This window comes from Trachymyrmex cornetzi, unplaced genomic scaffold (genome assembly GCF_001594075.2).
Source record: "Trachymyrmex cornetzi isolate Tcor2-1 unplaced genomic scaffold, Tcor1.1 scaffold501, whole genome shotgun sequence".
Classification (NCBI taxonomy): Eukaryota; Metazoa; Arthropoda; class Insecta; order Hymenoptera; family Formicidae; genus Trachymyrmex; species Trachymyrmex cornetzi.
In genome coordinates, this window is record NW_017299809.1 from 57,658 (window position 1) to 67,917 (window position 10,260).

A 10,260-nucleotide genomic window follows, 5' to 3' on the forward strand; every position below is an offset into this window, starting at 1 on the left:
CTACAATATGGTATATATGCAAGTACATATATAGTACATATTAGTAATTCAAGATTGAATTATTAAAAAGCAACGAAGATCCAGCTCCGACGTAATAGGCAGTTAAATTTCTAGTATTAATTGAGTTTTACATCTTCTCTCAGAATTTTTCATATAAAAGTGAATTCTGAAATATTCTGAAATTTGTCATCCATAATTTTTATAAAGTATTAAAAAATTTTTTAGATTTTATAGCATTCCACATCAGAAATTATACTTATAAAAAATCTTAAAAATCTTACGATATTTTATAATTAACGTATATGAAAAATTCTGAGAAAAAATGTAGGTTTTCTGACAAATGTTTCAATTCGTATAAAAAATGTGAGAAAGTTATAAAATTATATAGAATTCTGAAAAATTATATAAAAAATTCTGAGAAAAATTTTCACCAAGGCAGTACTTTTAAAAAGCTTGTTTAATACATTATTAAAACGATTAAATGATGAAGTGGACTGCAAGGTTCACGAAACGTTGGCATTCCAAGAATGGATTTGAACACGGAGAAAACCCGCGAAACACAAGATTGTCATATAGGAAACACCCGTGAAAGCCTCAAGAACATTATTAAAACGTTATATATTCTTTTTTATTTCAATTAATTTCAAGATTATTTTAAATAAAGTTTTAAGAATCTTAAGAACTTAAGATGCTAATTGAGATACTTTTCAATTGCGGCCGATTTTCCAATGTTTCCATCGACACCTTTGATGGTCAAAATGTGCTTTTGGTCAGCCGTTTTAATAATACCTCATTCATCAGTAATATAATTCGTGTTCTAATGTACACTACCAGTATTGAAAATCTATAGTATACGAAACATGCACTACAGATTTTCAGGACCGCGGCCCGTTTCACGCTCACAACGCTTAAGGGGATCCTAAAGTCATTTGTATTACCGACTAAATGCAATAATTTTTGTATAACAATTATTTTTTTCTCCATTTATTTTGAAAATTGTTTTCCAGGAAAGCATATGCATTAATACATGTCTATAAGGTGGAGTTCTGTCGAGAACGAAAGAAAATTGCTTAAATTGAGATCTCCTTTACTATTTCTTAGTCCAATATGGTGTTAGAGCTGTCAATATAACATTTGCTTGATATAAAAGCTTTGCAATCTGTACTTACGAAATTGTGGTTCACGTAGTTCGCATAAACAATATCGAGTTCTTGGAATTAGACTTAGACACTTTATCGCGACGAATTTATTTCTACGAAAATTGACACGAACGTGCGGCTGCGTGTATCATAGTTTACGTAAAACGTTGGTGTGGTAGTATATAAAGATATGTCGATGTGCTGTAAAACAGCAACCTCTGACCTCGTCGGAATTCGGGCTTCACTTTAGGACCCACTGAATCAATAATGGTTGCGTTCAGCAGAGAAAGCAGCTTTGCAACTGTTGTAAAATTCTTCAATATGATTGATTTATACATTTAGAGCTATAAGGAACCAAAAGCAAGAACCAATCGTATTGAAGAATTTTACAACAGTTGCAAAGTTGCTTTCTCTGCTGAACGCAACCAATGACTGCATTCAGCGGACTCAACAGTTGAGTGAGCGCTCGCTGGTATTCTTTTAGATCATCCAATTAGCATTTTAGATCTGGAAGAATATATTAATGGCTGCGTTCAGCAAAAAAAACAGCTTTGCAACTATTATAAAATTCTTGAATATGATTGGTTTATACATTTAGATCCAATGAGAAACTAAGTGCAAGACCAATCATATTGAAGAATTTTACAACAGTTGCAAAGCTGCTTTCTCGGCTGAACGCAGCCCATAACATCGAGCGCTTACTCAACTGTTGAGTCCGCTAAATGCAGCCATTTTATCCTTGTTGTTTGTCAACTGTTAAACAAAGACAGATGATGCTCATAAGCGTTGTGAGCATGAATTGCGGCCCAGTATTTTCAGATGACAGTGTATCGGAATATTGCCATAAATCATAATCAATTTTATGAGAAATATACATTATATACAAATAAAAATAAGTGTATAGATATTAATCGCATAAAATCTATGTTATATTTCCTTTAAAAAAACATGATTTAAACATTTGTTTTAAATACAAATGTTTTAAACATAACAACACTGGTGATAATATAAGAAATGTACAGTGATAATATAGATAGAATAGATAAGGCAAAAGAGCGATAGAAAGATAGAATGAACTGCGCTGCCGGCCAGCGTGGGCGCCGCACCGCTTCAGCAGCGACATGGATGGCGGCGACCTATGCGGTGTGGTTGCCAAGCAACTCTCCACCTACGCGCGCGCGCCTAGCAACTGCGGATGACGGGCGTGACACTTGATGGCAGACGGGACGAAACGTGCACTTATTTGCTGATCTTTAGAAATTAATATCTCATTAATTATTGCGAAAATTGCAAAATGGTACAGGACTTTTCGATTCACAATCAGTTTAGTTCGCTCTACCTATTTGCGAGAGCTAATGCAGTTATTATTGGACACCCTCTGTATATGCTGAAGAGAATAAATTAGGAATAGGCGATTCAGAAAAAAATCTCCATATTTCGTATCACAATGTATCATAAGCAGAAATATTGATATACCAAAATATCGGTTGAATAATTTGCAATATTGCTGATGTCGATATGGATTCGATATTTCTATTTTTAGGCGATACGCGCACCAATATGCGTATTGATACGCGTATTGCTGATGTCGATATGCTCGAAAAATCGATCTTTTTGCAAAAATAATGATTGGAGGTAATTTTTTAGATTATTTTATCGACTTTTTTTAAATAACTATTCCAATCAGAATTTTTTAAAAATTACATTACACACACTAAGTTGTTGCGCGACAAATGTTATATTCTGTGTGTACTACGCAGAGGGAAGACATAGGGAAACTAATCTAAAAAGTTTAATAAATTTTGCATTAATAATCCAATCTCAATCCATACTAAAAACACGGGCATAACAAACCGTATTGAAACGAAAGTTTAATGTTTCTGTGTAAATGTTGACATACGATATTGAAATACAAAATATCGGTATAAAATATCGACAAAAAAGTCCAAAAATATCTATCGATATTTAAAATACCGGCGCTGTATCACCCATCCCTAGAATAAATTGCTATTCTATTAAAATATTGACTATAATCAAACTTAACTTAAATTTGTATAAAATTTGGCATAATATTTGTAGAAATTATGCAAGTATTTATCCTTCAATCTGTATTTTTAATATATTTAATTTTTGTCGACAGGTTCACGGTCAAAATGGTGGCGAATCACCCGATAGCGGCCACAACACATCCTCATCTCCCATCGAATCTGCTTCAAGTCCGGCCTGCACCGGTCGTTCTTGCTCCGAGTTCGAATACTCAGAGTCTAGCGATCTAGAAGGCTGTGAGAGAATCGAGAGGATCCGTTCGAAGACAGCAATCACAACCAGTCGGATTCCGTCGATGTGCGTAATCACACCACCCGTATCCGACGACGAGCACGCGAGAGAAACTGATCAGAGCGAAAAGAAAAACGAATCAAGGAGAACTGAACTTCAGGGCGGCGGTTCAGTGTTAATGTCTGCCACTGTCGGCACTTCTAAGATGGAAGTGATCAATGGCCAGGACAAAAATTTATATGCTACCGTACAGGTATTGCCGGCGACTGCTAGTAACAATGGACCGCAGACAACAGCGACGACAGGCCAAGCACCGTTGTCGATCAAAATTAGTCCGCTGAGCGGAGTTCTAGGCAAGCTTCGCGGCGTACTTCCGGGTAAGAAGCACGTCCCGAAGAACAGCGGCGTGCAAGAGTTCTCGAATGCAGACTCCGGCGACTATGTGACCATAGCCGACGTGAGGAACAACAACGACAAACATCCCGCGAGCCCGATTTTATCATCATCGTCGTCGTCGTTGTCATTAGGCATGACCACCGTTCGACCAACTACTACCTACGCCAATTCCGACATCTTCAAGAAGGACGCCGAGTATGTGAGTCTGAGCGAGTTGCCGAAGAAACCGGATTCATCGTTGGAGAGAAAGAGACAGGGCGCTCGAGTCACTCTAGATTCCGAGGGCAAAGTCGTCTACTCGTCCGATAGCCTGAAGAGAAGAAAGGGAGCGCACACAACATTTAATCCAGGTACTTTAATTATTATTTCAATTATTCAATATTCTCTTAGCCTGATCTATTACTACTCTTTCTATTCTTGATCTATCAAAATTAAGAATTTTTTTCACTCTAAAATTTTAACTTAAATTTACAAATTACATATATATCAAGGGGTTGATGTCGTAGCAGATATTATGTAGAGTAAAAAAGCTGCGCAATGACATCAACGACTGTCGTTTAAGAGTTATAGAATCGACCCCTTAATTAAGTTATTAATAGTACTTTTTGTTTCCAACATAAATTTCGACATGTAAAAAGAATCCTAATGAAATTAACTAATCAACAAAATAAATTATCAAATTATTAATTTAGAACGAATTCCTTAGATTAGAATTTCTAATCATTAAGTTAAAATTAATTCTTTAGAATTTCTTAATGAAGCTCATTTAATTCAGCTTTTCACACAATATGTCAATATCCAGGTCCTTTCGTGAAGGAAGGAGTGTCACCAAGTCCATCGCCATTGCTTCATCGCGCAATACCGAACATCCGCGCCGTCATGAAAAACATCGACGTCGTGGATGCTTCGAGCATTAAAATCACACCACCAACATCACCTCAGCTGGGCAAGCTAATCATTCGGGCGGCGCGGAGTCCCGATCGCGCGATCAGTCCGGATTATATGCGCACGCCGACGACCGTGGTCGGTCCCATGAGCCCGAACAGTCCCCACAGACAAGTCCGCGGGGCTTACGTCAACGTGCAAGGTGACGAAGGTAAGACGTCCAGCACTGACGAGCACCGCGATTGCCGCACTGGTAGATTAGAGGCATTACGCACTGCGACCACTCTATCACGTTCTAAAGATGAGTCTAGACAGCTCCTCGGCAACCTGACTCCCGCTCTGGCGCCGAGTAATAAACTCCCGGAGCCGGACAGATCCAGGATCTGCCATGGAGACTTTCAGATTGACAAACAAACAAAGCGCAAATTCGATCACGACGAGAACTATCCGCCAATGCTCAACGGTGATATAGTCAAGACAAGCGTTCGCGTGATCGTTCCGTCAAAAGTCAACCACTCTGTTGGTCTCAATTCCGCGAACTCGCGACTAGACTTTGAGAAGTCGGGTCTTTATCCGAAGATCTTGAGAGTAACTGGCAATACGCCTAAGTTAGGTAGGAAACTACTGGTTTCGGATCTCGATACTCCAAATTTCTGTAGAAAAAAGCCTAATTCCGATAGTCAAAATGAGAATACGATACTCAGTGATTGTGACATTATTGATAAGAACGCGGCTATCGATTGTACGGACTTAAATAATCAAACTGCAAAAAATTCCGATTTAACGCGCGGCGACAAGACAGATCGCAAGGTGAAACGTAGCGAAAGTTATCGCATGGCAAATAGCCCGATCATGTTCATCAAGAAACTCTCCACGAGTAATCAAACAGAAAAGTCGTTCAAGATTTGCAGAACGCCTTCCGAGGAACTACAGGAGGAGTTACTGAAGGAGAGAATCAATTATCCGGAGACAATCTCCAGTCCGGAACCACGGGTCAATAACAACATGATCTTTGACAATATATCTTTGGTAACTGTACCTCTTCAATCAGTGCCAACTAGTCCTAGACCGAGGGCTTTGGATTTAGAACCGGCTAGAGTACTCAAATACTCTAATAACGACACAGAAATTTGGTAAAAAATATCAGCGAGGCGTTACATTTCAGTAATTTTTGCAATGTTGATACGGTACTAAATCTAGATCAATTCAACTATTTAACAATTCAACTATTTAACATTTCTGCTCTTATTTTATCAAAGTCGATCAACTCTATAAAAAATATGGTTGTGTATTTAATACCATGTCGGTGTTCATATAATTCTCATCGTGTTGGTATTACATAAAACATCAAGATGATGTGGATTTAAAACCCTGGTTTAATTAATTTAACCACCACACACTAACAGTTAAATTCACATCATGTTAAATTCACGAGACCAACAATTAAATTCACATCAACGTTAGCACAATGAGAATTACATTTAACACCAATAGCGTTAAATCTATAGCTATATTTTTTAAGATATAAAAAATTTTGTATCCGGACACGAATACTAAGGTACTTCTGCTAAGTATTCTGCTGAAGACATAGATATCTGGTAGAGAACATTGCATTAGTGTGCAACATTAGTTTTGCAATGTTGATATGAAGCGAGAGTGATAAGATAATGACGACTATTGCAGACTCTGACATAAGTCGAGTCGCGTTTAGAAAAACACACGCGCGGGCGAGGGTTTAATCAAGAATAATCATTATACACCGAAAGAGTATGATAGTGAATGATAGCATGCTTAAAGCCACTTACAAGTACATCTGTACTGCGGCATAATCTGCTTCTTGAGAATAATTCTAATCTTATTAATAAATAATAAGTTACTCAATGAGTGAAAAATGTTATAAATTAAAAATGTTATAAATATAAATTAGCTTGAGATTAATTTACAATTAAATCTTATTTTCATACAATTTTATTTATAAAAAAAAGTCGAAGTTAAAAAGTTACAGTAGAATATCATTTTTTTATAAGCAAAAGTTTTACTATTTGACAAACTAATATTTTTAGAGAGAAAACAAAATTGTACTTTTTAATATTTTCGTTTAATCTTAATATTCGTGACATTCGAACAAATTCCAAAAATAATACTTTGAAGAAAGAAATACCTGCGTTATTTTAGAAAATTATCTGCGTTAAAATAGAATATGACTTAATAAGACTGCAGGAATACAGAATATCGCAAACTTTTACATCAAACATTACGATATCTCGAAAATCGACGTTTTTACTGTCAAAGGTTCGACGTGATAACTCTACAGAGAATGATTTCGATGCATTGAGACTTTGATACCTCGAGTTTGTTAAATAACGGTAAGATCATCGTATAAAATAGATCGGAGAATGAGCGGGAATCATCAAGGTCTAATCAGATAGAACTGAAGCGAAAAGCCGCGGGGGAGATGTCGGCGCAGCATGTTATGTAAAAAACGAAATTATTGATCGAGGTAATATCATTTTTGCAAATTGATGCAAAGGGACAGAGGCTAACAAATGAACTGTTCGACAACGATCAAGAGAGCGAGATCGACTAATTTTTTCGCACGCGAATAAAGATACAAACAGGGAAACATGCATACCGGTCACGTTTTCTCTTATCTAACACTCGTGTCCGAGCTTTCCAGCTGCGAGTCGGCCGACAATCCCCGCGATGCGTTTAATACTTACGAGGAGATAAATCTCGAGCTTTATTATCAAATGACAGTCCTTATGGGTAGAATATTTTAGAGTTCATTAGTTTTATCAACAAGAGGAGAGAATGCATTTTTTTTAAATTGAATAATAGAAAGACTGACAAAAATCAATTTCTTCATTTTTCGCAATGAACAAATTGTACTCTTCAAATTTTTCAATTTTGTGATATTGATTTTTCTCAATACATACTCAACAGACACGCAGAGTTCTGAAATGTTAGCAATTAAATTTCGTCATTCCGATTTGTCACGCGTAAAATTAAACCATTTTGTTTAAAATAATGCAATAGTATTTTTCGAAATTGGGACATTACGAATTAAAACAAAGATTATAATGGACTAAAACCAATTAATTAAACTTTTTCATTCATTTATTAAGATTTAAATAAAATAATATTAAGTCGCCAAACTTTCTTCGACCAGTGAAAAATAAGAAATTATCACGCTGAGGTGGCGAATAGGCAAGCTTCCGTTTTAGCAATCCCTGGAAAACTCCCATGAAGTCTCAGTTAAAGACTCACTTTGTTAACCCTTATCTGCATCGCCGCTGGCTCAATAAGCAACACGAATTGCATCAGACGTGATGTTTATCCCGGCATGATAATAGCCGGGGTGTCGATAAACAAAAATCCCCACTACGAGGATTGAAATACTTTCGTGCTCGTCCCGGCACCTTCAGTGCGCTTCGATCTGGGCAAACGATTCATCCTTCGTCCGCGAAGTTTTCTTTCCCTTCGATCTCTAAGTCCCGATGAGGAAGACTCCTTAAGGAAGTCGCGATTCTAAGTCTCAATTATTGAAATGCAGTGCCGCAGGAAATCGGTTTGTATCTTTGTAAACATGCGGAGTCATGTCTGTTTAAGTTATCACTGCGTCTAATCACGATCCGATCACGTCACCCAAAGCTCGTCGGTCAAGCTCTTGATGATCATCTTCTGTGATTGTTATTCTTAAATATTCGACCTATTCTATGAGTTCGAGAAAATTATTTTCAGATGAAGATAAATTAGTTTTTTCTATGAATACCAAAAGATCTTCGAAAGTCTCACATGTTAGTCGAGTGACTCGCCACAGGATGAAATCGAGCTTTTAGCGTGCGATAAGACGTTATCGGTACAAAAACAAGGGGAAAATCTTGTTACTAGACAGACAGTCGCCGAGGCAATACTATAATGATAGACGGAGCAGCGCGGTAAGTCGATTCACGATTCCTGTTCGATTAATCGCCGTGTCAATAATTCAACATGCTGGCAAGACATCTTCTCTTCATCGCGACCAGGCGACCCCGTAAGTTGAATATCATATAAATCATTATCGCATCTCACTTCATTAAGCCTATAGCTCCGCCTGCATCTTTACAGTTATAAGTTACATTCTTGCGAATTGTGAAGTTTAAGCGTGAACTCTAAGTTGTCATCTATTCTGTCATTAATGAAACTTTTTTTTCATATTTATAATTATGTGAGACGTCTAAGTCTTAAGCTGGCACAGCCGCAAATTCAGCACAATCAAACGCGACCTATACCACATTTTTTTTGCTAATTTTTTGCTCTATACCCGATATTTTTGCTCCAGTCAATTTCCTAAAACCCATGGCTGTGCTAGCTTAAGAACAAAGTTAGCACAGCCACAAAGAAAAAAAGCAGCAAATGAAAAATCAAGTACATATTCTTGGAGGGCTATTTTTTTTGCTAATTTTTTGCTCTCTTCCCTTTTATTTTGCTCATTGTTTAAGTCGAAAAATTCCACCAAGAGTGTGGCTGTGCTGGCTCGCGTACAAGAGTAAAATACCTTAAAGCAAATAATTGCTCAGCTCATTTTGGTGTCAAAATGTTTCTAGAATTAATTGCTCTAAGAATATCGCAAATCGAAATTTTTTGCTCACTGTTTAAGTCGAAAAATTCAACCAAGAGTGTAGCTGTGCTGGTTCGCGTACAAGAGTAAAGTACCTTAAAGCAATTAATTGCTCAGCTCATTTTGGTGTCAAAATGTTTCTACAATCAATTGCTCTAAGAATATCGCAAATCTTGAATTGCTTGAAGGTACTTTAATTAATTAATTGCTTGAAGGTACTTTAATTAATTAATTGCTTGAAGGTACTTTACTCTTGTACGCGAGCCAGCACAGCTACACTCTTAGTTGAATTTTTCGACTTAAACAGTAAGCAAAAAATTCCGATTTGCGATGTTCTTAGAGCAATTAATTCTACAAACATTTTGACACCGAAATGAGCTGAGCAATTAATTGCTTTAACGTACTTTACTCTTGTACGCGAGCCAGCACAGTCACACCCCAGGTAGCACACGTATGTTTTATATACGTTTCTTAAACGTATCCAATGTTTTATAACCGTTAAGCATCAATAAGAAACGTTTCATCAGAAACGTTTTTAAAATTATAATTTAAAAAACGTATTTTTTACGTATTTTTTCAAGATTTTTTCAGAATTTTTTAATATTTTTGTATGTTGTTAAAAATAAGAAAATGCAATACTAAAAAGTTGATAAAAAATTCTGAAAAAATTCTTAAAGTTCTATGAAAAGAAAATAAACAATTTTTTTTCTTGCAGTTTTTCTGTAAAGTAATTGATAGTATTTGAGTAAAAAATTATTACTCCAATACCAATTTTTGACAATTTTAGTAAATATCTCGTTAACTATTGCGAAAATTGTAAAATAATAGAGCACTTTTCGACACAATTTAATCCGCTCTACCTTGCTATGATATTCTAATGCGCTAATTTCCGAACAACCTGTATAGAGATCATATATATTCTGTCGTTGTCAGGTGAGTTATCAGACACCCTGCGTATATATA

At 36.4% G+C, this 10,260-nt stretch overlaps 1 protein-coding gene across 1 annotated transcript in view; it reads left to right on the plus strand.

Annotated features, from left to right (window-relative positions):
* The window catches only part of gukh (NHS actin remodeling regulator GUK-holder), a 54,190-nt gene that overhangs the window by 20,703 nt on the left and 23,227 nt on the right, over positions 1 to 10,260 (plus strand). Inside the window, exons 6-7 of the mRNA XM_018514391.1 lie at positions 3,280 to 4,162; positions 4,615 to 4,908. Of these exons, the coding sequence (XP_018369893.1) occupies positions 3,280 to 4,162; positions 4,615 to 4,908 (1,177 nt within the window). The remainder of the gene's footprint in view (positions 1 to 3,279; positions 4,163 to 4,614; positions 4,909 to 10,260) is intronic.